The sequence below is a fragment of the Aquarana catesbeiana genome, linkage group LG04, assembly GCF_042186555.1.
Source record: "Aquarana catesbeiana isolate 2022-GZ linkage group LG04, ASM4218655v1, whole genome shotgun sequence".
In the NCBI taxonomy this organism is placed as follows: Eukaryota; Metazoa; Chordata; class Amphibia; order Anura; family Ranidae; genus Aquarana; species Aquarana catesbeiana.
In genome coordinates, this window is record NC_133327.1 from 674824703 (window position 1) to 674852641 (window position 27939).

Consider the following 27939-nt stretch of genomic DNA (forward strand, 5'->3'; position numbering starts at 1 on the left):
GGCCCATTCAGAATATATATATCTATAGGCACACCCTGGCATTTCCATGTATGTTCATTCAGGTTTCTCCAGTGTAATAATTCGTTTTAAAGAGAATAGGATGCTATATCGCAATGCTTGTACCATGGTCTAGGCTTTAGGGTCTAATTTTGCTGCAGTTATTTCCAAGCTTACTCTGTGACCTTGTTATTTCTTTTTTTGCTGGTCACATGATCATCTATCATATTACATAACCTGTGAGAGAGAGAGAGAAAGAGTACAACGATTTTATGCAATATTTTACTGTATATGTGAGTTAAAGGGACCTCTTTCTTTATATTGCACTTGTGCATTATAAATATTATTATTATTATTATTATACAGGATTTATATAGCGCCAACAGTTTACGCAGCGCTTTACAACTTGAGGGTAGACAGCACAAATACAATACACTTTAATACAGTAGGAATCAGAGGGCCCTGCTCCTTAGAGCTTACAGTCTAATGCCCCGTACACACGGTCGGACATTGATCGGACATTCCGACAACAAAATCCTAGGATTTTTTCCGACGGATGTTGGCTCAAACTTGTCTTGCATACACACGGTCACACAAAGTGGTCGGAAAATCCGATCATTCTGAACGCGGTGACGTAAAACACGTACGTCGGGACTATAAACGGGGCAGTAGCCAATAGCTTTCATCTCGTTATTTATTCTGAGCATGCGTGGCACTTTGTGCGTCAGATTTGTGTACACACGATCGGAAATTCCGACAACGGATTTTGTTGTCGGAAAATTTTATAGCCTGCTCTCAAACTTTGTGTGTCAGAAAATCCAATGGAAAATGTGTGATGGAGCCCACACACGGTCGTAATTTCCGACAACAAGGTCCTATCACACATTTTCTGTCGGAAAATCCGACCGTGTGTACGGGGCATAAGAGGGAAGGTCAAGAGATACAAGAGGTAATAATAATATTATTATTATTATTATTATACAGGATTTATATAGTGCCAACAGTTTACACAGCACTTTACAACTCGAGGGTAGACAGTACAAATACAATACACTTTAATACAGTAGGAATCAGAGGGCCCTGCTCCTAAGAGCTCACAATCTAAGAGGGAAGGTCAAGAGATGTAAGAGGTAATCACTGTTTGGGATGTGCTGATGGAAAAAATAAAATTGTTAGGTGGGGGTCAGGCTCCTATGAAGAGATGAGTTTTCAGGGATCGTCTAAAATTGGACAAAGTAGGAGAAAGTCAGACAGATTGGGGTAGAGCATTCCAGAGGAGGAGAGAGGCTCCGGAGAAGTCCTGAAGGCGAGCGTGGGATGAGGGTACAAGGGAGTTTGAGAGCAGGAGGTCTTGGGAAGAGCGAAAAGAACGATTAGGTTGGTATTTTGAGACTAAGTTAGAGATGTAGCTGAGAGCCAGGTTGTGAATGGCTTTGTAAGTTATAGTTAGTATCTTGAATTTAAATTTGTTGGTTGAGTGGCAGCCAATGGAGGGATTGGCAGAGGAGTATAGCAGACGCTGAGCGGTTTGTAAGGTGGATGAGCTGGGCAGCAGCGTTCATGATGGACTAAAGAGGGGATAGCCTATTTAGAGGTAAATCAATGAGGAGAGAGTTGCAGTAGTGGAGGTGAGAGATCACCAGGGAGTGCATTAGAAGCTTTGTGGTGACATTGGTAAGGAAGGGGTGTATCTTGGAGATGTTGCGGAAGTTGAGGCAGCAAATTTTGGATATCGATAGGATGTGGGATGAAAGGTTAGTTCGGAATCCAGGATTAAACCTAGGTCCTTTGCGTGGGGGGACAAGTTGATATTTGAGCCGTTGATATTGACAGAGAAATCAGGGGAAGTGGCACGTGGGGGAGGAAATATCATGAGCTCGGTTTTGGATAGGTTGAGTTTGAGGAAGTGATGTGACAGCCAGGCTGGTATGTCTGTTAGTAAGTTGGTGATGCGTGAGGAGACAGATGGAGAGAGCTGAGGGGGTGGAGAGTTAGATTTGGGTGTCATCCACGTAGAGATAATATTGCAATCCATGGGAGGCAATCAACTGACCCAGGGAGGTGGTGTACATTGAGAAAAGGAGAGGTCCAAGAACAGAACCTTGGGGGGACCCCGACGGAGAAAGGAAGAGGAGAGGATGTAGTAGAGCGGTGGGATAGGTAGGATGAAAAGTACAGAAGACGAAGAGTACAGTCACGGAGACCAAATGAGTGGAGTTTTTTGAGGAGTCCACTGTGTCAAAGGCAGCAGAGAGGACAAAGAGAAGTAGTACAGAATAGTGACCGTTGGTTTTAGCCATTAGTAGGTCATTTGTGAGTTTGAGAGCAGTTTCCGTCGAGTGTTGAGGGCGAAATCCAGACTGAAGGGGATCAAGAAGTTTGTTCATGGTATACTACATAGTACTTCTATTATTTCTTGAACTTCTTCCCATAACCCTTACCTACCCTCCATCCCATAGCCTAGGGCAGGGGTCTCCAAACTATGGGCCTCTATTTGTTCAGGAACTACAATTCCCATCATGCCTAGTCAAGTCTGTGAATGTCAGAGTTTTACATTGCCTCATGGGACGTGTAGTTCCGCAACAGCTGGAGGGGGGTCGTTTGGAGATCCCTGGCCTAGGGGCTTGTTCTCACAAGTAACATCACCATGCATTTTGTTGTGGCTTCCAGGGCAGGTAATATTCAAACTTGAGATTATGCATTGGGGTTAATTTACTAAAAGAGCACAGGATGGGCTTTTTGCTTTGTGAAAAAAGTGAAGTTGTGTTCACTCTGAATTCACAATCACGTGCAGGGAAATTAAAAAAATATATTGATTGAAGTGAACATTGCTTGGCTTTATTCATTAAGCCAAGTGAACTTTCTGTGTTTCTAAAGTAAATCAACTCCATGGCTTTGATTAGGACTTGTTCCCACTTCCCACCTATGTATTGCACTGAGTTGCATGGCTTGTCAATTGAGTTGGGTGTCTTGGGCGTTGAGTTGGGGGTGACTTGTCTGTTTCATTGGGTATCTTGTCTGTTTCATTGGGTATCTTGTCTGTTGAGCTGGAGGTCTTGTCTGTTGAGCTGGAGGTCTTGTCTGTTGAGCTGGAGGTCTTGTCTGTTGAGCTGGAGGTCTTGTCTGTTGAGCTGGAGGTCTTGTCTGTTGAGCTGGAGGTCTTGTCTGTTGAATTGGAGGTCTTGTCTGTTGAATTGGAAGTTTTGTCTGTTGAATTGGAGGTCTTGTCTGTTGAATTGGAGGTCTTGTGTCTGTTGAATTGGAGGTCTTGTGTCTGTTGAATTGGAGGTCTTGTCTGTTGAATTCGAGGCCTTGTCTGTTGAGTTGTAGGTCTTGTCTGTTGAGTTGCAGATCTTGTGTGTTGGGTTGGAGGTGTTGTCTGTTGAGTTGGGTATCTTGTCTGTTGAGTTGGATATCTTGTCTGTTGAGTTGAGTATCTTGTCTGTTGAGTTGGGTATCTTGTCTGTTGAATTGGAAGTCTTGTCTGTTGAATTGGAGGTCTTGTCTGTTGAATTGGAGGTCTTGTCTGTTGAATTGGAGGTCTTGTCTGTTGAATTGGAGGTCGTCTGTTGAATTGGAGGTCTTTGTCTGTTGAATTGAAGGTCTTGTCTGTTAAATACATCTGTAATGCAATGCAGACAGATCTTGTGTGTTGGGTTGGAGGTGTTGTCTGTTGAGTTCAGTATCTTGTCTGATGAGTTCGGTATCTTGTCTGTTGAGTTTGGTATCTTGTCTGTTGAGTTAAGTATCTTGTCTGTTGAATTGGAGGTCTTGTCTGTTGAATTGAAGGTCTTGTCTGTTAAATACATCTGAAATGCAAGGCAGTGTGCTTTATCACAGCATACACAGACACATCTTTTCAAATATGGTCTAGCTCTTGTGTGCCCTGTATTAGTGTTTTAAAGGTGTAAAAATCCTCTCCATGCCATAGCTCAGTGGTTGGTCAAATAGCAAAGAATACCCTATGTGATATGTATCATTACTGGAATCAGGCATGTCATTTTAGGAAACGGTCTGGGTAGCTAGTCTCTGTATATGTGTGTATATATATATATGTTGTGACAGAGAGAGGCTCTGTCACTATAAGTTTATAGGAAAACAATGGCGACCCTGGGGGGGGGCCAGAGGGGGCCATGACCCCCCCAACATTATGCTGTGCCCCACCATGTGCCCCCCCCCAAAAAAAAAATTTTTTTTTTTTACAAAAAATCAATGTCTAAGAGGGAGAGAGTCCCCAGTCAGCTCCTGCGGGTGATTCCTCCCCCCTCCCCTGCTCGCTGACACTGCATAATGCGAGCGTTCACACAACCACGGCCGCCTGATCTGCTCCTTCACCTGCATCCTCATTGGCAGGGAGAAGAGCGAGTTGCAGGAAGGACTCCACCAGGACTTTCAGTTACTGAAAAAACAGACTGATTTCTCCCGTCCTTAGGACAGAAGGACCAGCCTGTAAATTCCAAGAGATGCCAGACCAGAGCTGTCAATAGCAGGGGCAGGACAGCAAGAGGAGGCTGGGGAACCCCACAGTGGCAGAACACCAGGGCCCGGAGGCAAGACAACCTTTGCAACCCTGATAGTTCTCCCACTGCTTTGGATCCTTATATTTTCTTGGTATGCTGGTGACATATATATCTTGTTTTCTGCCACCCTGGGGGACCCCAATACAGTAGGAAGGGAGCTCACTGCAGAACATGTGAAAGGGCCCGTTGTGGGGTCGTAGTAAAGGGCCCCAGGATATATATATATATATATATATATATATATATATATATATATATATATATATATATATATATATATATATATATATATATATATGCATTTTATAGTTGCCCCCCCTTTTGTCCCTGTCCCCCCATGTGCCCCCCCTAAATTTGAAAGCTGGAGACGCCACTGTAGGAAAAGGTGACCCAGGAGTCTCATTAAGGGTTAACGCAAGGTTCAGAACTAGCATCTCTCCAGATTCTGTAGTTCTGAATCAGAACATTCAACCCTGGATCCAGGTTTTGCTAGACGCCTGCAACCTGGCTCACTACATAAGCATGCAGGGTCATTATAAAGTCAGGTCTGAGAATTGCTTAATGCTCTGATTTTGGAGACCGCTCCCAGTGTGGGAGACGGAAGGGTCAGGGGGCCCCAGCCAGAAGCCACGAGACAGGAGGTCTCATCGAGGGGTCAGAGTGCCCAGCCAGAAGCCACAGGACAGAGGTCTTATTAAGGGGTCAGAGGACCCAGCCACAAGCCAGCAGGTCTCGGTTTCAATATTTAAGTCAGCTCCTACCAGGGGTGTCAGGAGAGCCCCAATCCCTAGGCCACAGGTGGTCCATGCAGCAGGGCGCTGCAACTAAAGGCTAGAGAGCCGAGTGTGCGAGAGAGCTGAATGACACAGTCAAAGGACTGGTAATAGGAGCAGCAGTGCTGCCAACACGTAAGCCAGGTGGCTTGGTATTTTCGTTAATTCATGTTTTGTGGAAGAAACCCCTGCGTGGGCAACTGGTGTATAAGTGAACTTTTCCTTTACTCAATAAAAGTGGGCAGCCACGCCCTAACACTACAGTTTGGACTGGCGCAGCTCATTGTAAATGCACCTGCTACTTGAGTTTAATCACCGCTATTCTCATTAAATATATATATATATATATATATATATATATATATATATATATATATATATATATATATATATAAGAAAATGCTGAGTGTTGAAGAGACCGCTCCAGGTTGGGCCACCCTTGCCCACACTATCCTGGGTACGCATCCAGCTTGTCAGTGTCATATAGGATTTAAATAGTGGATGATGGCACTGTGCTTTAAAGGAAAGCATCCATATTGGCTGTATCAAAGAGTAAAATACTCTGGGCAAACCACTTTGTCAGACAATTCATCATGGCCCAGGGTAACCTAGCAGAATATCAGTTGGCAAGCGCTTCATTGGAGAGATTAACTAAATAATTATTTCAGAAAGTTGCATTTCTGATAGCATTACGGCTCTGCACACTGAACTAAATCAGTTGTGGTGAATTAGCATTTTTTAATTACACTGCTTGATAAATGAAAAAAACATGTACTTGAAGCCAATTTATATTTTTCATTACTTTAATTACTGGGAATACCACCCCGGAACATCATTGTACGTTCAACCAGAACAGCTAGCTTTATGGAAACTGGTTGCAGTTGAATTCACATATAAACTATATAGGACTAATAATAATGCCATGGAACAAACATTCTACAGCTTGATAGTAATGCATTTCAAATAACGCACCATGAAATACAGAAGTTGCCGGAATCTCTAGCTGGACACATGCCGTGGCCATGAAGCCAAAAAAATGAATTGCCATGTCACATTCGGCAGGCGGTACTGCCGCTGGACGCGACCTATCAAAGCAAATGGCGCCACACCGCAACCGGCCTGCAGCCACGTGTAGTACATGTGGTTGTGGTGTGGTGGGTTGGTATTCCGAAGGTAAAAACAAACAGAGACTGATGAAAATGCCATGTGCAATGTCCCTTAGGCTACATGCATACCGCCATTAAAATTTTACTGATCGTATAAGCATGTTCTTTTTAGCACAAAAACTTTTGCATAAATTAATGGTCTCCAAGCTACATCTGCCCCCCTACCCAGTTTTGTCTGCTCCTCAGTTTAGGGTCAATGGCGTATCTTCAATGTGCAATGATTGAGAATTCAGGTCAGCAGAAGCTGCCTATGGACTCTACTTTTCCCATTTCGGTCTTATAAGCCAGTGATGTGCTTGCCCCAGGGAGGGTGACTCCACTGAGGACCCTGATGTAAGGAGGGATCTGATGAGGACCCTGAGGTAAGGGGATACTCTAATGGGGTCTCTGATGTAAGGGGGGCTGTGATGGGGACCCCAATGTAAGGAAGGCCTCTGATGTAAGGGGGGACTCTGATGCGGATCCTGATGTAAGGGGAACTCTGATGGGGGCCCTGATGTAAGGGGGGACCCGGATGTAAGACTGAATCTGCTTGGAACCCTGATGTAAGGGGAGGCTCTGATGGGGACCCTTATGTAAAGGGGGGGCATGATGTAAGAGTGAGTCTGTTGGGGACCCTGATGTAAGGGGAGACTCTAATGGCGTCCCTACTGTAAGGGGGGCTCTGATATAAGGGGCAGCTCTGATATGGACCCTGATAAAAGGGGAACTCTGCTGGAGACCCTGATATGAGGGGAACTCGGATGGGAACCCCTGATGAAAAGGTTATTCTGATGGAGACCCTGAGGTAAGGGGAGACTTTAATGGGGGATCCTGACTTAAGGGGAGACTCTAATGGGGACCCTAAAGTAAGGGGGCTCTGATGGGAACCCTGATGTAAGGGGAGACTCTAATGAAGACCCTGATGTAAGGGGAGGCTCTGATTGGGGACCCTGAATTAAGGGGGGACCATGATATAAGAGTGAATCTGTCCCAGATGCTGATGTAAGGGGAGACTCTAATGGCAGCCCTGGTGTAAGGGGGACTGATGGGGACCCTGATATAAGGGGAAGCTCTGATGGGGACTCTGATGTAAGAGTGAATCTGTTGGGGACCCTAATTTAAAGGTGGATTCATTCATTTAAAACAAATTCTTTTTTCAGCCCATGAATATTTGTAAAATGTAACCTACGTCCCTGAAAACTGAAAGTTTGGGTGTAAATGATCAGTTAAATGCTTGCGTTTTAACGGGTAAAGACTAATATGCATTCAAATACATACAATTCTCGTTGTATATCCCATAGCTCCCAACTGTCCCTGATTTCGAGGGACTGTCCCTGATTTAGAGCAATGTCCCTCTTTCCTCCTCATTTGTCCCTCATTTTGGTCTGATCTATATAGTTGTATATAAAAAGCACTTTTTATCTTTCAAAATGTGTTTCCCAGCACTAAACCTTTCATCTGATTTCTAAATTGCAGCATTTGTAAATTTTATAAGCCAATATAAAGGAATAGTAGTGGTAAAAAAAAAGTCCCTTGTGGATTTAATTAACCTTTTTTTGGGGGTTAATTTTCTTTTAAGGGGGCGTGTCATATGCCTACAAACAGTTGCTAGTAGGTGTCCCTCATTCCCATCTCAAAATGTTGGGAGGTATGATATCCTCCTGCTCTTGTTTTCAGTCCTAAAATGTACTTTTTGCATCTATGCCTTTACATACCTACATGCAGGGCTGGTGCAAGGATTTTTAACAACCTAGGCGAAACCTCATTTTGCTGCCCCCATTGGCTCCACCCCTGACTCCACCCCCTTTGCCCTGCCCATGTGTGAGAAGGCGCCGCTATACAGGAAGCATTGGCTCTGCTTCCTCTAGCGCTTGCTCCAGTGCTGCGTTGCACCTCTAATTACACTACCAGTCGGACTGAGTTAGTTGCAGGGCATGCAGACGTGGAGGGAGACCAGCAGCCGGGTGCCCCTAGGCAGCTGTGCGCCCTAGGCGGCCGCCTAGTGGTAGCACCGGCCCTGCCTACGTGCATAACATGCCTGTCCTCAGATACAGATTTCTTTTTACCTTAGGTTACAATTCTGAACTCCGAGCACGTTTATGCACCAATGTACATGTCTCCATGAAAACAATTCATCTGCATTCAGATCTGTAGATAAAAATGCTTTGCATTGAATTAGCGGCCATGTGCAAGGGACCCTTAGCAAAAATATCATGTTATGAATCCGTCATGTGTTTAGCCAATCACTGCGGCTGCAGAGGTATACGGTAGGTTGTTATTATCATACAGGATTTATATTGCGTTGGAACTTTACAATCTAAAGGAAGACGGTAAAGTTACAATCAAGCTCAGTACAAGAGGGAGATCAGGGCCCTGCTCACAAGAGCTTACAATCTAAGCGGAAAGCAACTTATGGGGTTAAAGTGCTGGACAGGGTGCCACATGACCAGACTTGGCAGCTAGCACAGGCCATGTTATAAAATATTGATCCTGGCGAAAATTCTGTTTTTATTAATCAAATACATTGATTTTCTGGCGGAATATTTTTGTTCAGCCAACTGAGGCAACTAGATTATAATGACAGTGTCATTATTCAGCTCCTCCGCTCCGTGTGCTTAAACTGGTAAGAAAAAAAGAAAAAATTAAATTAAGTTCCGGGGGCTTCAGACTGCTCCAGCGGAACCTCACCCCGGGAACTTGCAGAGGTGCTTTAGACGTGAACGGCGTGTATCAGTTTTTCCCTTTAACGTGATCACAAGGAGGTGCAGTCACACATGGATGCAGAAATTCAATTCCCTGCATGTGATGGCAATAAGGCCTCATTTACATGATTGGAGGGGGCGGGGGTAAAAAAACGCAACTGAGTCACATTCTTCCCCCCCTCTCCCCCAACTACTTCCCCTTTAGCTGCAAAGTAAGAAGAGTTCAAATTTAAGCTCCACACCACTGCTAATAGGTCCAGATGCAATTTTATTGCATTAAAGGTCAGGGGGTACAGAGCAAGAAATAGCCAATGCATTTCGGGGGGGGTCTACCTGCCCCCTTCATCAGGGCTTATACACATGAAATACAGGTAGGGATGTATTAGTTCATTCGGGTATCTACTAGATGAGGAATGGCAAAGTGATTATTAGAAAGTTTCACTGGCCTCATTGAGGCCATCTGGGATAATTGTGTTCAATCTGTGTATCCAGAAAGTTTATTGTTTGCAGAGTATCGTAAATCTGTTGTATTTCTTAGGAAATGGGGGTTTGCTCCACAACTTTGTGATGTATCAAGAAATGCTTTGACACGCTGTGTTTCTTAAACCCCAGCCTGATGTTGGATTTGTGCTCGTTTAATCTTTGGTGGAACGTTTGGATTGTTCTTCCAACCTACTGTAAATTACATGGACACCTGAGTACATAGATTAGAAATTAGGATGAACAGTTCAAAAAGATGTTAATGGACCATTCAGTGCCAGTGCTTGTGGCAAAAACACTATGGGTTCTTTTGTCAAGTGACTGGCATGCTAGGCATTTGGGCGCTCCACATTGGAAGCCCCCAGTGATGGTCTGAAGTGATGTTTTGCTGGTGGGGCAGCTTGTTAGGGAGGGTGTTCTGCAGTAGGTGATCTTGGCATGTGTTGGTAGATCTTTATTTAAAAGTGGGTCAGCTTTAAGCACATACCAGCATTTTTCCAAGATCTTTTTGATCCACTGATGTTGGCCATTGTATTGGGTCAGGAAATGTGGAGTGTAGCAAGTGGAATTTGTGTTCTTTCTTTTTGCTCTGGATAAGCCAGAAGGCAATGGAACATTGCAAATTAGTCCCCCCAGGAGAGGTTGCACACAGCATAGATGCAATGGCGTCCCTAGGGGGGGGCCAGAGGACCCCCCCCAACATTATGCTGTGCCCCACCATGTGACCCCCCCCCCCCCCCCCCCCCAATAAAATTTTTTTTTTTTTTTTTTTTACAAAGGAGGCAATGTCTAAGAGGGAGAGTGTCCCCAGTCAGCTCCTGCGGGTGATTCCTCCCCCCTCCCTCTGCTGACACTGCATAATGCGAGCGTTTACACAACCTCGGCCGCCCAATCTAATCCTTCCCCTGCATCCTTATTGGCAGGGAGAAGAGCGAGTTGCAGGAAGGACTCCACCAGGACTCTCAGTTACTGAAAAAACAGACTGATTTCTCCCGTCCTTAGGACAAGAGAACCAGCCTGTAAATTCCAAGAGATGCCAGACCAGCGCTGTCAACAGCAGGGGCAGGACAGCAAGAGGGGGCTGGGGAACCCCACAGTGGCAGAACACCAGGGCCTGGTGGCAAGACAACCTTTGCAACCCTGATAGTTCTCCCACTGCTTTGGACCCTCATATTTTCTTAGTATGCTGGTGACATATATCTCTTGTTTTCTGCCACCCTGGGGGGCCCCAATACAGTAGGAAGGGAGCTCACTGCAGAACATGTGAAAGGGCCAATGTGGGATCGAAGTAAAGGGCCCCAGGATATATATATATAATTGCATTTTATAGTTGCCCCCCTACTTTTGTCCCTGTCCCCCATTGTGCCCCCCCCTAAATATGAAAGCTGGAGACGCCACTGCAAAGATGTAGCCAGCCAAGTGGGAGATGGACGGAGTATGCAGTGCTGAAGCACTCATTTTATAGTCCATAACAGGTGTGCCCGGCCAATCACTGCCAAACCCCCAATCACTCTGGCAGTACTTGGGAGAGCTTCTTATAACACTGAGGAATTCCTCATGCTCTATTTAACCACTTGCCGAATAGCCGCCGCAGTTTTACTGCGGCAGAATGGCACGGCTGGGCGAAACGACGTTACCTTACCGTCGCTTCACCTTTTGGCCACTGGGGGTGCGCACACGATGACCGCCAGGCTCCCGCGATCACTTGTGACAGAGCGAGAACCTGGATCTGTTCTTTCAGGGGTGTAGAGACAGATGGTGTGTTCATACTATGTATGAACACCGATCTCTCTCCTCCTAGACGGTCCCATTCCCCCCTACAGTTAGAACACACCTAGGGAACACATTTAACCCCTTGATCGCCCCCTAGTGTTAACCCCTTCACTGCCAGTGACATTTATACGGTATTCAGTGCATTTTTCTAGCACTGATCGCTGTATAAATGACAGTGGTCCCAAAAAAGTGTCCAATTTGTCCGCCGCAATATCGTAGTACTGATAAAAATCGCAGATCGCCGCCACTACTAGTAAAAAAAAAAATTATTAAAAAAATGCCGTAAATCTGTCCTCTATTTTGTAGACGTTATAACTTTTGCGCAAATATACTCTTATTGTGATCTGCTATTTATTATAGCAGAAAGTAAAAGATATTGGGGGTTATTTACAAAAGGCAAATCCACTATGCACTACAAGTGCAAACTACAAGTGCAAAGTGCACTTGAAATTGCACTGAAAGTGAACTTGGAAGTGCAGTCGCTGTAAATCCGAGGGGGACATGCAAGGAAAATAAAAAAACAGCATTTTAGCTTGTACATGATTGGATGATAAAATCAGCAGAGTTTCCCCTCATATCAGATCTACCCCTCAGATTTACAGTGACTGCACTGGTCATTGAGCAGTCAAATCTTCCGGGGCTGAAGTGGTTAAACATAAGAAAGGATGAGTGTATAGAGGAGTATATATAGCAAGATATACCAAAGAGTTATTGTATATTTTGTTTTGACATATACAGTATCTCACAAAAGTGGGTACACCCCTCACATTTTTGTACATTTTTTTATTTATTTTTATGTGACAACACTGAAGAAATGACACATTGCTACAATGTAAAGTAGTGAGTGTACAGCTTGTATAACAGTGTAAGTTTGCTGTCCCCTCAAAATAACTCAACACACAGCCATTAATGTCTAAACCGCTGGCAACAAAAGTGAGTACACCCCTAAATGAAAATGTCCAAATTTGGCCCAATTAGCCATATTCCCTCCCCAGTGTCATGTAACTCGTTAGTGTTACAAGGTCTCAGGTGTGAATGGGGAGAAGGTGTGTTAAATTTGGAGTTATCGCTCTCACTCTCTCATACTGGTCACTGGAAGTTCAACATGGCACCTCATGGCAAAAGAACTCTTAGGATCTGAAAAAAAGAATTGCTGCTCTACATAAAGATGGCCTAGGCTATAAGAAGATTGCCAAAACCCTGAAACTGAGCTGCAGCACGGTGGCCAAGACCATACAGCGGTTTAACAGGACAGGTTCCACTCAGAACAGGCCTCACCATGGTCGACCAAAGAAGTTGAGGTCACGTGCTCAGCGTCATATCCAGAGGTTGTCTTTGGGAAATAGACGTATGAGTGCTGCCAGCATTGCTGCAGAAGTTGTAGGGGTGGGGGTGGGGGGGGGGGTCAGCCAGTCAGTGCTCAGACCATATGCCGCACACTGCATCAAATTGGTCTGCATGGCTGTCATCCCAGAAGGAAGCCTCTTCTAAAGATGATGCACAAGAAAGCCCGCAAACAGTTTGCTGAAGACAAGCAGACTAATGCCATGGATTAGTGGAACCATGTCCTGTGGTCTGTTGAGACCAAGATAAACTTATTTGTTGAGATGGTGTCAAGCGTCTGTGGCTGCTACTAGGTGAGGAGTACAAAGACAAGTGTTTTTTTGCCTACATCAAGCATGGTGGTGGGAGTGTCATGGTCTGGGGCTGCATGAGTGCTACTGGCACTGGGGAGCTACAGCTCATTGAGGGAACCATGAATGCCAACATGTACTGTGACCTTCAGAGACTGGACCGCAGGGCAGTATTCCAGCATGATAACGACCCAAAACACACCTCCAAGACAACCACTGCCTTGCTAAAGAAGCTGAGGGTAAAGGTGATGGACTGGCCATGCATGTCTCCAGACCTAAACCCTATTGAGCATCTGTGGGACATCCTTAAACAGAAGGTGGTGGAGCTCAAGCTCTCTAACATCCACCAGCTCTGTGATGTCGTCATGGAGGAGTGGAAGAGGACTCCAGTGGCAACCTGTGAAGCTCTGGTGAACTCCATGCCCAAGAGGGTTAAGGCAGTGCTGGAAAATAATGGCGACCACACAAAATATTGACACTTTGGGCCCAATTTGGACATTTTCACTTAGGGATGTACTCACTTTTGTTGCCAGCGGTTTAGACATTAATGGCTGTGTGTTGAGTTATTTTGAGGGGACAGCAAATTTACACTGTTATACAAGCTGTACACTCACTACTTTACATTGTAGCAAAGTGTCATTTCTTCAGTGTTGTCACATGAAAAGATAAAATAAAATATTTACAAAAATGTGAGGGGTGTACTCACTTTTGTGAGCTACTGTATACAGCTAGTAGGTGTATATATAAATGCATAGGCAGGGACCATAGTATATAATACATATAGATGCTAACTAAAGGCAAAAGGGAAGTGCTGCTGGAATTACTATCCGCCCTGGTTCACATTGGTATGATTCGACATGTGACCCGACATGTCAAATCGTATGTCAAATCGGCGGCAATTGCCAGCAATGGTACCGTCCTAATCGGCGCAATGCCACACTGATTTAAAAACTTGTTACAGCAGGTAGCTGTAAGTAGAGCTTGAAGATAAGAACAGCGGGTAGCTGTGAGTCAAGCTTGAGGGATCCAGCGGGTAGCTGTGAGTCCGAGGACCCCAACGGGTAGCGTGGGTGAAGTTTGAAGAATACAGTGGGTAGCTGTGGGTGAATCTTGAGAAGTCCAGCAGGTAGCTGAGTGCTAAGCTTGAGGATCTACAGTAGGATGCTGTGAGTTGAGCTTGAAGATCTACAGTGGGATACTGGGGATACTGTGAATGAAGTTGTCGCCATTGCTACAAGATACAGATCATTGCATTCAGCTTAAAGGCCCTTTTTCTGTATTGCCTAGTTCTGTTTTTGTCTTCGGAGTCTGCCTAGTTGCTATTGTATTTGCCTAAGGGTATCCTATGCCCTAACCCTCTCTCCCACATTTCCTGTTAAGACAAATAAAAACCTCTTTGTTCATTTTTAAAAGTGACTGGTGCCCATCCTTTCATCTTGCACTACACCCACCATGCTCAGTAACCAGCACCCTGAGGGGGAATGTCAGCTCTCCCTGGCTCTGGAGGTCACCATCATGCCCTTGGAAGTTGGAGAGACCATTACAGGTTCTAGTGAAAAAAAATGTGCAAATCTCGGGTGAAAGTAGTGTGAATCTTGTGTGAAAACAAGGGAGGGAGAGGGGACTATTTACCTATCATGTAGGTTGTATGGGGGAAAGAGGTCCTTTCAGGTAGATTGTATGGGGAGGGAATTGGCCTTATCAGATAGGTTGTATGAGGGAAAGAAACCCTGACAGGTAGGTTGCATAGGGGGAAGAGGCCCTATCAGGTAGGTGGTATGAGAGGAGGAGGTCCTGTCAGATAGGTTGTATGGGGTGAAGAGGCCCTGTCAGGTAGGTTGTATGGGGTGAAGAGGCCCTGTCAGGTAGGTTGTAATGGGGGGGAGAGGTCCTATCAGGTAGGTTGTATCGGGGAGGAGAGGCCCAGTGGCCCAGTTAAGTTGTATGGTGGGAAAGGCCATGTCAGGTAGGTTGCATGGGGAAAGAGACCCTGTCAAGTAAGTTGTATGGGGGGGGGAGAGGCCCTGTCAAGTAGGCTATATGGGGGGTAGAAGCCCTGTCAGGCATGCTGTTCGGGGGTCCCATGATTTCTCATGGCGGCCCTGAATGGACCCATAAGTGTATGACAGCCAATGTTTCCGCCTAATATTTCCTTTTCTAAGACTATGAAGTAGACAAAGCTTTTCTGACTATTCTCTGTTCTTTTTCCAGTTAGAAGATGCTCAGAGCAAAAGGCAAGAGAAGCTCATAGAAAAACACAAGGAGATCCGTCAGCAGATTCTGGATGAAAAGCCCAAGGTAACGTGTCCTGTTTCTTCAGCTGTTCTCTAGGATATATTTAGCTTGAAGTGGACAGAATGTAAAATATGCATCTTTTTTCTGAGCTAAATGCACTTCAGCATTCCGAAGTATCCATTGATAAAAATAACTCCAAACAATGCCGGCTTTGAAGCCATATTGCTGAGCCAGCAAGATACATGAACTCTAAAGGAAGTAGTTGTACCCCATGCTCCTTATGTGCCAGTCCGGGGAACATATCTCTTCTCTGTTCTCGGAGTATGGAGCCGGTTTATGTTCTTGATCAGGTTCAGTGGGCTCAGACTCTCCAGGCTTCTTATATCTCTTGCCAAATGTATCAGTGTCTTCTCCCCACCCTAGTTCTGAGCTCTTCTGGCCACCTTGAAGTCTTATGCCCTGTACAGACGATAGGATTTTCCGATGGAAAATGTGTGATAGGACCTTGTTGTCGTAAATTCCGACCGTGTGTAGGCTCCATCACACATTTTCCATAGGACTTTCCGTCACACAAAATTTGAGATCTGGTTCTCAAATTTTCCGACAACAAAATCCGTTGTCGGAAATTTCTGATCGTGTGTACACAATTCGGACGCACAAAGTGCCACGCATGCTCTGAATCAAGCAGAAGAGCAGCACTGGCTATTGAAATTCATTTTTTTCGGCTCGTCGTACGTGTTGTACGTCACCGTGTTCTTGACGTTCGGAATTTCTGACCAACTTTGTGTGACCGTGTGTATGCAAGACAAGTTTGAGCCAACATCCGTCGGAAAAAATCCCATGGATTTTGTTGTCGGAAAATCCTATCGTGTGTACAGGGCATAACTCCTACTGAATGTTCCCATTATCCACAATGCAAATAACTGAAAAGTCCAGCAAGTAGAATGAATCTCATGGTCATTGCTGAATCAACGGAATCACTGAAAAGCTGTTAACGTGTATCTATGGTCAAAGTATGAATTCATACACTTATTTCCACATTGTATTTCAATTATTTCTCGCCTACTGTACTTCTATTAATCTGAACAATGTTGAAGTTTGTAAACTTACTTAATGTTGAATCCCCCCCCCCCCACACACACACACACATTCAGTTCCTTGAATTTTATGACACGCAGTCACTATGCCCTGTGAGTAGGCACTGCTGTGTCACAAATTTCACAGAGCCTGCCTTCTGTACTACAGAGGTGCTGAGAGGAGGAGTTTTAGGAGGCGGAGTCAGTACAGGAATCATTGCTTGCAGGCAGCCAGGTACCATGGGATCTGTAGTCCTTAGAAATTGAGGAGAAGCGGCAAAGCATGCAGGGAATCCAGGAAGTTGTGCAAAGAGAGGGCCAGCAGACAGGCAGAACTCACAACATGAAAGGAGATTTTTTTTTTAAGTAAGCTTATATTGGATTGTTAAAAATAAGGATAATGTGTATTGTTATTACAATGCTAATGTTATAAAAAGTGTATGCTGTGACCATAGATCCCCCTTAAGTGATTTAACCTGCTGACGTCAAGAGCTGGCCCTTAAAGTGGGCTGTGATGCCTGAAGCCCATAGGAGGACTCCCAATTTATGCGGCAATGTGCTGACACCATTGGAAACCCATCCTACTGGCACCCAATTGTCAGTAGTTGTCAAAAGCTTCTGGGAGTGCCGATGGTTTGCTCCCCAGAACAACACAGCATATATGTAGCATCTGAACATTAAGACATACTCATCCTGCCACCGCATATATGCGCATTGCAATCATAAAGGGGTTAAACATATATAAACCCTTCTTTTTGGATGGTCTAGACTAGAGCAGTGATGGCAAACCTTGGCACCCCAGATGTTTTGGAACTACATTTCCCATATTGCTCATGCACTCTGCAGTGTAGTTGAGCATCATAGGAAATGTAGTTTCAAAACATCTGGGGTGCCAAGGTTCGCCATCACTGATCTAGTTCATTTAAACAAGTTTTAGGGGATTCCCCTTCACTTCCTCTCCCGGTGATACAACAGGAAGTGAGAAGAAATCTTTCCATCATAAGGGGAAATCCCCTCTTAGATAGTTGTCCCCGGAATAGGTGTCAGCACTGGTAGGTTTCCCTTCATCTCCTGTTCTAGTGACAACTGTATAACATTGGATGTCCCATCACTTTCTTTCCCATTGAGAAGTGGAAATGGTGCATCTCTCTAGAGTGTGATTACTCCTGTGATCCATGGGAAAAGTGCAGTCAAAGAAGCTTTGGTTATACTTCTCCTTTAATACTACACTATTATCATTATCTACCAAATGCTGTATACATTTGGATGGTCTGACACTTTAGTGTCTTACTTTAGTACACTAGATACTAGAAGGTCAACGGTGATGTGCAAGAGTGTTTTCAACCAGGCAAAGTTCTTTTTAGTGGTATCCGGTCCCTTTAAGATGGATTCTGATTGCTGTGGGTTTCTGATCTTTGCCTTAATACATAATCAGTTCCGTCATGCCTCTGCCTCTTTTACCCTGTAAGATACTAACTATAGCAGGGTATACAAAATGGCGAACCGTGGTCCGAACCCCGACCGAGCGACAGTCCTGTCTGGACCGCGGCTATGCCACTAATAAACCTGGGTATTCTCTCTCCTGGTTCTCCCACCTGGCCGCCGCTATCATCCTCACAGTCGGCGGGGGTGGGAGGTGCTGCATATTGGAGCAAAGGGCGGGAGTCTTTTCATATGAACGAGACGGTAATCACCTGCTTGTTAATGTAGTAAGTTGGGCAGCTCTTGCCCGCCCTCCCGATATGCAGCACCTCCCGCCCCTGCTCGCTATGAGGAGGATAGCGGTCGGGCGGGAGAACGAAGAGGGGGAGAACACCCAGCGGCTGTGTGCCTCTACCTTAGTAGGACTGTGCAGAGGAGCCTGCGCGATAATGTTTAACGGGGGTAATGTGATGTAAAGGGGCATGCTGATATAATGGGGGCACGGTAATGTAAAGGTGGACACTGTGATGCTTAAAGGGGGCACTGTGATGTTTAAAGGGGGCACTGTGATGCTTAAAGTGGGCACAATGTTGATGCGGCCCTCCAGCAACCTCTTTCTTTGGCACCTAGTAGTGCCAGCGGTGACAATACCACCACTGATCTTGACATAAAGTATGCTTTACTCAAGGGTGGTCAGCAATCGATCTTTCAGTAGTATAGTACTAGGGGTCAGTTGTCTGCATGTACATTGTCAAGGATAATCAGCAGTTAATCTGTAACCTTAGTTCTCCAGCGAACTACTTCATCCTCAGTAGCTCACCTGCCTTTTTTAGCATACAGATCTCAGATCTGAAGGCCTTAACCTGGCCATTGATGGTTCAGCAGGAACTGGTATGCAGGAACTGCTATAGCCGCCAACAGTGATCATTGTATCCTGGTGGTAGGGAAGGCTCCCTGCGCTCTTCGTGGCAGAATACAATGGCACTGAGGGAGGGATTCCCCTATCAACACAGTTGAAGTTTGAAGGAAAGAAAATTGGATAATATATGGCCTGCCTTAGTGCAGATTCTAAAGGTGACCATACTCCTAGTAGAATGTTGTTTTAAAGTTTTAATTTTCATTATGTTTGTCAAATTTTTCAACTAAAAGAGTGAGAAAATTTGAAGAAAACATTAAAACATTTTTTTCAAGATGCAGACAATTTTCTCGAACAAATGACATTCTAATTGAATGTGAGTTTTCTTTCGGAAAAAAATCATATAAATTGTAATGTGAATGTTCTAGGCACAAAAGAAACTTGATAAATGCGTCTAGGATTCCATTTGAGTAGAAGGTCTTAACGGAATTTTGATACATATATTTAAATAGGCGGTTTAGGGGAACCTTGTGATGCCCGCTCTTTTATATCTTTCTCTTTCTAATGTTTCTTAATGCTAGAGGCTTAATATGAAGATTTTTTTTCCATGTGTTTACTTACTATGTCAAAAAGTACTGGCACCTTTCATGGTTTATGGCTGCTGGGTGCAAAGGTCAGTAAAAAAAAATAGACTGGCTTTTTATAATGTTTATTATATGTCTAGATATGGCTTGGAGTCTTGCCCTCCACCAACCCAAGAACAAAATATCTTTGTTGAATTTTAAAATGACATGGCTTCTTCTGCCATTGCTACTAATTTCACCTCTAAGGTGAAGGTGTTATGTTTCTAATATTGACAGGATAGTGGAGGCTTTTTAAAACGTTCCAAGCCAAGGCCAATTTACTGTCCTTCAGACTTTAGCAGACCAGATTGTGGCCAGTGGGAGAAGGAAATGCCCCGGTGTCACTGGCCAATGGGAGTAATCAACGGTGGTAGATGGTCAGTGGTAGTAAAAAAATGGCCTAGCACCAGTGGTCAGTAAGAATGTTCCATTGTAGGTATAAGTGAGAGACATAGTGCCCTCTTATTGTCAGTAGGAGGAATTGTGCCCGTCAGTTGGAGTCATTTGGAAGAATAGTGCCCTATCAGCGTTGTCAGTGGGAAGAATATTGCCCCCTAAATGGGGTCAGTTGGAAGAATAGTGCCCTATCAGTGTTGTCAGTGGGAAGAATAATGCCCCATCAATGGGGTCAGTTGGAAGAATAGTACCCTATCAGTGTTGTCAGTGGGAAGAATATTGCCCCCTAAATGGGGTCAGTTGGAAGAATAGTGCCCTATCAGTGTTGTCAGTGGGAAGAATAATGCCCCATCAATGGGGTCAGTTGGAAGAATAGTACCCTATCAGTGTTGTCAGTGGGAAGAATAATGCCCCATCAATGGGGTCAGTTGGAAGAATAGTACCCTATCAGCGTTGTCAGTGGGAAGAATAATGTCCCTTTAATGGGGTCAGTTGGAAGAATAGTGCCCTATCAGTGTTGTCAGTGGGAAGAATAATCCCCCATCAATGGGGTCAGTTGGAAGAATAGTGCCCTATAAATGTTGTCAGTGGGAAGAATAATGCCCCCTTGATGGGGTCAGTTGGAAGAATAGTGCCCTATCAGTGTTGTCAGTGGGAATAATAATCTCCCATCAATGGGATCAGTTGGAAGAATAGTGCCCTATCAGTGTTGTCAGTGGGAAGAATTATGCCCCATGGGGTCAGTTGGAAGAATAGTTGTTAGGGTTCCTTGAGCAATTGTGGATTGCTCTCCCACCACACAATGACCCAGTGACCGTTATTGTTAGCTGATGAAGGCACGTGATCCCTGTGCCGAACACGCGTAGGGGAGGGGCCAGGACGGAGCTGTCAGCAGAGAGAGAGAGTTTTTGGACACTTACACCGCACCGCACGCCATATACAAACGATCGGCTTGTTATACCTGTATAGGATGGTGCTCTTACGCACCCGCAGTATGTGAGTACCCCTAATAAGGGAGAGCTTTGTTTTGAATAAAAGATTCTTTTTATATTGCAATATTGCGCTATGGAGTTTCCTTTCTTTTCCATATGTTAATATGACGTTGTTTGGGAGCATTGGAGACCTACACAGCTGATCCCATTGAGCACAGGAGTGGCTCCAAAGTGTGTATTGACAGAGTTTAGTTACTGTGTCACACACATCAAGGTGAGCGCATGCGCTTTTGGGGGTCACAGGAGAGCACTAAGGCATGCTTTATGGTGATACACTTATGAAATGAGCAGGATGGATGGACTTCACTAATTATGGACACACTTTTTTGAGCACTTTATATTTTATGGACTATAAGGACTTTTTATAAGGATTGGTTTATATATATTTTTTTACATTTTTTATTCTTTCATTTCTATCTTGACACTCAGATTTTGGAATAATTTTGCACATTGCACTTTTGTGGGTCATGTGGATTAAGCACTAACAGTCAATTAATTCTGATTTTTTGATATTCAGTATATATTTATTTGATTTATTCATTTTTGCACGGAGCACTTTTTGGATTTTTCAGCGCAGACACATTTATATATATTTTACCATAATTTTCCCTGTCTGCCTTTGGAAGTCTAAACCTGTGTCAAGTTTGTGGTAGTGCACCCTTGTTGAACGCCAACTCTGGCTTCCCCAGGGAGCCGAGTCTAAGCCCCAGCCTGCTTTTTCACCAGGGCCCTTGATAGTGGGGATGGACTTGCAGCAAGCTGGAACCAGGTTGCAGCCCCCAGGTACACCCAGCTGACGATATGAAGACCACTTACATATGCAGAGTACAGATGGTAGGAACAGAAGAGAATCCAGGAAACGAGCTGAGGTCAGGGCGGGTGGCAAGCAAGCATTACTGGTAGACAAATCGCGGGTTGGTACATGGGAAGTCAGACATAGAATATAAATAATAAAAGGCAAACAAGAAGCTCAGAGAAACTGGAAGTTGCTCAGGCAACGTGGGCTGCACTGACTACATCTTATATGGTGAAGCCAACTGGGAGGCGGGCCAGGAAGTGATAGAAGGGAAAGGATCATAAAGCCATGATATAGCAGGCGACACCCATAGGTGAACACAGAAGCCAAACAACAAAGGCGGGAGACTGCAGGCTAAACCTTGACACCCGATAGCATATCCCAGTGTTTCTCAACCAGGGATCCGTGAAAACCTAGGGTTCCTCCTAAAGGCTGCTAATGATCAATGGTTGATTGATCATGCACCAAACTGACCACCAATGCACCTTTCCACCAACCACAATCGTAAGGGGTCACGTCTACAGTGTGTCACCTGGTGCGGGCCGCCCCCCCCCCCCCGCACCCCCATAGCAATGCCACTGGTCTACAATGTTAGTGGACACCACGATTTTTTACTATGTGCCTTTCTCTGCTGTAGTTATTGATTTCAATAATTCTACTAAAAATAATTTTGTAGGAGATTAGTAACAAAATTATTTGCTCCTGTTGATGAATATTCTAGGTACACAACTTATTCTTTGCTTTAAAACTTTACTCAATGCAGTGATCATTCTAATGTACTATAAGCTATAGGTATACTCAGGGCTTTTTTTTCTTAGAGAATAGGAGCAGAAACACCCCCTTTCAGAGTCACCCCTTGTCTCCGCCTTCTACCCACCTCCAAGCACTGTCCCTGGTTCCAACCCCTACCCAACTCAAGTACTGCCCCTTTTAGAGAATACAGAACCAAGTAACATTTGAAGTGTAAGTAATTTGTATGGAATTTGTCAATGATAACAAGAAAAGCAGTAAAATAGATCCCCTGCAGACAGCAACAATAGACCCCCCCCCCCCCATCAACAAAATATCCCCTCAGCAATAATGGATCGCTTGCAACAATATACCCCCCTCCTCCCCCCAGCAACAGTAGACCCCCGGCAGAACAACAGATCTTCCCGCTGCCAGCAACCTCTCCCTCAACAGTAGATCCCACTGAAAATATAGATCCCCTCCAACAACAATAGATCCCCCAGCAGCCTGTATCCACAGACCCTGCAGCACACCCCAACACCCCTTGTCATTACATACATTCAGTGCTGGAGGTGCCGGACTTGTGTCGTCCCCCCACGTTCCCGATGGAAAAAAAGCCTGGGTATACTGCATTTCAGAAAGGGTTCCCTGAGAAGCTGAAAATAGTTCAAGGGTTCCTCAGGAGTAAGGATGAGCTCCGGCGTGTTCGCATGCTGCACGTGCCGATCCGCCAGGAAGTCGGCACGGCGCAGCGCTAATCACAGGCAGTGAGACATTTCCCGAGCTCTGCAGCCACACATCGGGAAATGTCTCACTGCCTGTGATTAGCGCTGCGCCGTGCCGACTTCCTGGCGGGATCGGCACGTGCAGCATGCGAACACGCCGGAGCTCATCCGTTACTCAGGAGTAAAGAGAAAAGCTGCTACAGGTGGTAGTTACCAGAAGCTTAGCCTTCCTAATAATCAGCTAGGGTTTTTTTAAAGTATTCATATATGGGGCTTTAATTTATTCTACGCCCTATATACTTTTTAATTAGAAACTATACTGCGCTCTATAATGAAATAATTAAAACATTTGAATATGAATCCTTTAAGAACTCCAATATGCACAGTTTGTTGGCTACAAACCTTTTATAGAATATCTGTAACCCCCCCTCTCTAAATCAATACTTACTCCAAGAACAAGTAAACTATATTACCAAAAGTATTGGGACGCCTGCCTTTACACGCACATGAACTTTAATGGCATCCCAGTCTTAGTCTGTACGGTACAATATTGGGAAGGCTGTCCACAAGGTTTAGGAGTGTGTCTATGGGAATATATGACTATTCTTCCAGCGCATTTGTGAGGTCAGGCACTGATGTTGGATGAGAAGGCCTGGCTCGCAGTCTCCACTCTAATTCATCCCAAAGGTGTTCTACCGGGTTTGAGGTCAGGTCTCTGTACAGGCCAGTCAAGTTCCTCCACCCCAAACTCGCTCATCCATGTATTTATGGACCTTGCTTTGTGCCCTGGTGCGCAGTCACATTGGAACAGGCAGAGGCCATCCCCAAACTGTTCCCACAAAGTTGGGAGCATGAAAATGTCCAAAATGTCTTGGTATGCTGACGCCTTAAGAGTTCCCTTCACTGGAACTAAGGAGCCAAGCCCAACCCCTGAAAAACAACCCAACACCATAATCCCCCCCTCCACCAAATGATTTGGACCAGTGCACAAAGCAAGGTCCATAAAGACATGGATGAGCGAGTTTGGGGTGGAGGAACTTGACTGGCCTGACCTCAACCCGATAGAACACCTTTGGGATGAATTAGAGCAGAGACTGCGAGCCAGGCCTTCTCGTCCAACATCAGTGCCTGACCTCACAAACGCACTTCTGAAGAATGCAAAGAGAGGGCCAACTCAATATTGAACCCTCCTTCATGTGCGTGTAAAGGCAGGCGTCCCAATACTTTTGGTAATATAGTGTAAGTAGGTTAGGATTTCTTAGTTTACTCTTTGGTGTGCTTTTTTTTTTTTTTGGTTCAGCAAGTATTGTAGCCAGAGAGACTCCTTATTTCCTTTAATGAAATGTCAATCAGCATCAGTACAAAACATCTAATTTGTGAGGGTCTTGGCTCCTAATATTCATATTAGCTGCTCTTCTGCTGAAAAAAGAAAAAAAAAAAAGCAGATGAAATTTTATATTTATTCGTTTCATCTTCCGTTCATTAAAATTATAATCAGTTCTTCATTTAAACCATAGTTCTTTAAGGCAAGTAAAAAAATAAATAAATAAAAGATCTGTTTGGCCTAGCTAATATCGGTTCCCTTCCTCACACCATTTTCAATTATGTCTCCTGACATATGACTGGGGAGGCACAGACTATATTGAGTCTGTTGTTGTGATCTATGGCCAGAGCTACTCTGCTGTGTTAAACCAAATGAACTCTTCTACAGTCCGAGGAAATTTATATTAGGAAATCATCCTCTAGAAAATCAGAGGAAAAGAGTAGAGGGCAATGTGCTACACCAACTGCTGAACTTATATACTAACAATAATATATGTACTATATATACAGTGTGTGTGTGTATGATATATATTTCTTAATATAATAATTTTATATATTTAACATATTTATATACATATTATAGCTACAATATATATAGATATATATCTATATATTATATATATAGATATATATCTATATCTATATAGATATATATCTATATATAGCTATATCTATATTATAGATATAGATAAATAGATATATATATCTATATATCTATATAGAAAATATATACACACACACACATATATATATATATATATATATATATAGATATATATATCTATATATATATATATAGATATATATATCTATATATATATAGATATATATAGATATATATAGATCTATATATATATATATCTATATATATATAGATATATATATATATATAGATCTATATATATATAGATCTATATATATATATATAGATCTATATATATATATATAGATCTATATATATATATAGATCTATATATATAGATATATATCTATATATATTTATATCTATATATATATATATATATATATAGATATAAATATCTATATATATAGATATAGATATCTTATATATATATCTATATATATATATATATATATATAGATATATATATCTTATATATAATCTGTAAAATTATTATATTCTATATAAAAAAAAAGAAAAATTATATATATAGAAATATATAGATAGATATATATATATCTATCTATATCTATCTATATCTATATATCTATAGATAGATATATAGATATAGCTAGATATAGATAGATATATAGATATATATATCTATATATCTATATATATATAGATAGATCTATCTATCTATCTATCTATCTATCTATCTATCTATCTATCTATCTATCTATCTATCTATCTATCTATCTATCTATCTATCTATCTATCTATCTATTCTATCCTATCTATTCTATCTATTCTATCTATTCTATCTATTCTATCTATTCTATCTATCTATTCTATCTATCTATTCTATCTATCTATTCTATCTATCTATTCTATCTATTCTATCTATTCTATATTTACTATATTGTTATATATCTGATGTGTGGCAGCGGGAGGGTAGACGCTGCTTTTTTAAAGGCACACAATAAAAAGGAGGAAAAGCTATGAACAGAGGGCCGTGTGCTCGCTACACCAACTGCTGATTTTATGTACAAACTATGTACTTTGGAGAAAATAATGATTTGATCCCGTGCAGATTTTGTAAATTTGCCCACTTACAAAGAAATTAAGGGTCTATAATTTTTATCATGGGTGTATTTTAAATGATAGAGACAGAATATCAACCAAAAATCCAGAAAAAAAAAAACACATGATACAAATGTTATAAATCATTACAAATGTTATAAATCATTATAAGTTATAAGTCAGTGAGTAAAATAAGTATTTGATCCCCAAGCAAAAACATGACTCAGTACTTGGTGGAGAAACCCTTGTTGGCAAGCTCAGAGGTAAAATGTTTCTTGTAGTTGGTGACCAGATTTGCACACATCTCAGGAGGGATTTTGGTCCACTCTTCTTTACAGATCTTCTCTAAATCCTTGAGGTTTCTTGGCTGTCTTTTGGCAACTGGAAGTTTCAGCTCCTCCCATAAATTTTCTATAGGATTAAGGTCTGGAGATTGACTAGGCCACTCCATGACCTTAATGTGTTTCTTCTTGAGCCAAACCTTTGTTGCCTTGGTGGTATATTTTGAGTCATTGTTGTGCTGGAAGACCCATCCATGACCCATCTCCAGTGTTCTGGCTGAGGGAAGAAGGTTCTCATCCAAGATTTTACAATACATGGCCCCGTACATTGGCCCCTAAATGCAGCAAAGTCGGTTTGTACCTTTAGCAGAGAAACAGCCCCAAAGCATCATGTTTCCACCTCCGAGCTTGACTGTAGGGATGGTGTTCTTAGGGTCAGCAATTTTTTTCTCCAAACACGACGAGTCGAGTTAATGCCAAAGAGTTCAATTTTGGTCTCATCTGACCACAGCACTCTCTCCCAACTCTTCTCTGAATCATTTAGTTGTTCGTTGGCATGACTGTACATGTGCCTACTTGAGGAGGGGGACTCCCTGTGTTTGGAGGAAAAAAATGCTGACTTTGACCCTAAGAACACCATCCCTACAGCCAAGCACAGATGTAGAAACATTATGCTTTGGGGCTGTTTCTCTGCTAAAGGTACAGTCCAACGTTGCCACATTGAGGGACCAATAAATGGGGCCTTACATTGAAAAATCTTGGATGAGAACCTTCTTCCTTCAGCCAGAACACTGAAGATGGGTCAAGGGGGGGTCTTCCAGCATGACAATGACCCAAAACATACCTCCAGGGCAACAAAGGAGTGGCTCAGGAAGAAGCACATTAAGGTCATGGAATGGCCCAGTCAATCTCCAGATTGAATCTATATATATAGAATATAGAATATAGAATCTATAGAAAATGTATGGAGGGAGATGAAACTTTGTGTTGCCAAGAGACAGCCAAGAAACCTTAAAGTGGTTGTTAAGCCACTTCTATAAAATCCTCCCATCTCCTCTGTAACATAACAATAAGTTCCCCCCGTGCTATATAAAAAATATGCTGATCGGTACCTATATCACAGCGGCTCCCGGCGATCAGGTGACTCTTCAGCTCTCTCCTCTGACCATCTGAAAGCTCCAGCGGGTGGGGCCAAGCACTCCTGTTGACATCAGAGGAGAGGAGAGAGAGAGCAGAGGAGTCATGTGATCTCTGGGAGCCACTGTGATATAGGTACAGACCAGCAAATTTTTTATATAACACAGGCACAGGGGCACATAACGTTATATTACAGAGGGGGTGGGAAGATTTTATAGTAATTATGAGAGCAGCAGGAGCGGAGGGGGCAGGTGCTGATACAAGCAGACAGGCGGGGGGCCAGAGAGCTGCGGATGACGGAGGTACATAAACTGACCACGGTGTCAGGGCTCAGCAGCCATGATAAACCGTGGTCAGTTTACAGAGGGGAGGGTATCGCCAGGCAGGATCAGCCAGGGTTTTTTAAGTATTAGAGGGGGCCAAATTACACAGCACAAGCACTGTGCTGTATAACATGCTTTAAGGGAGCAGGATGGGTTTTTTAGGTTAACAAACGCTTTACGCATTTAAGGATTTAGAGAAGATCTGTAAAGAAGAGTGGACCAAAATATCTCCTGAGATGTGTGCAAACCTGGTCACCAACTATATGAAACGTCTGACCTTTATGCTTGCCAAC

The 27939-nt window shown here is 43.4% G+C and overlaps 1 protein-coding gene across 2 annotated transcripts in view; it reads left to right on the forward strand.

The window, feature by feature from the left end:
- Positions 1–27939, forward strand: part of PLCB1 (phospholipase C beta 1) — an 887199-nt gene that overhangs the window by 782577 nt on the left and 76683 nt on the right. For both annotated transcript variants that reach the window (XM_073628625.1, XM_073628626.1), the window contains exon 31: positions 15239–15325. In XM_073628625.1, the coding sequence (XP_073484726.1) occupies positions 15239–15325 (87 nt within the window). The remainder of the gene's footprint in view (positions 1–15238; positions 15326–27939) is intronic.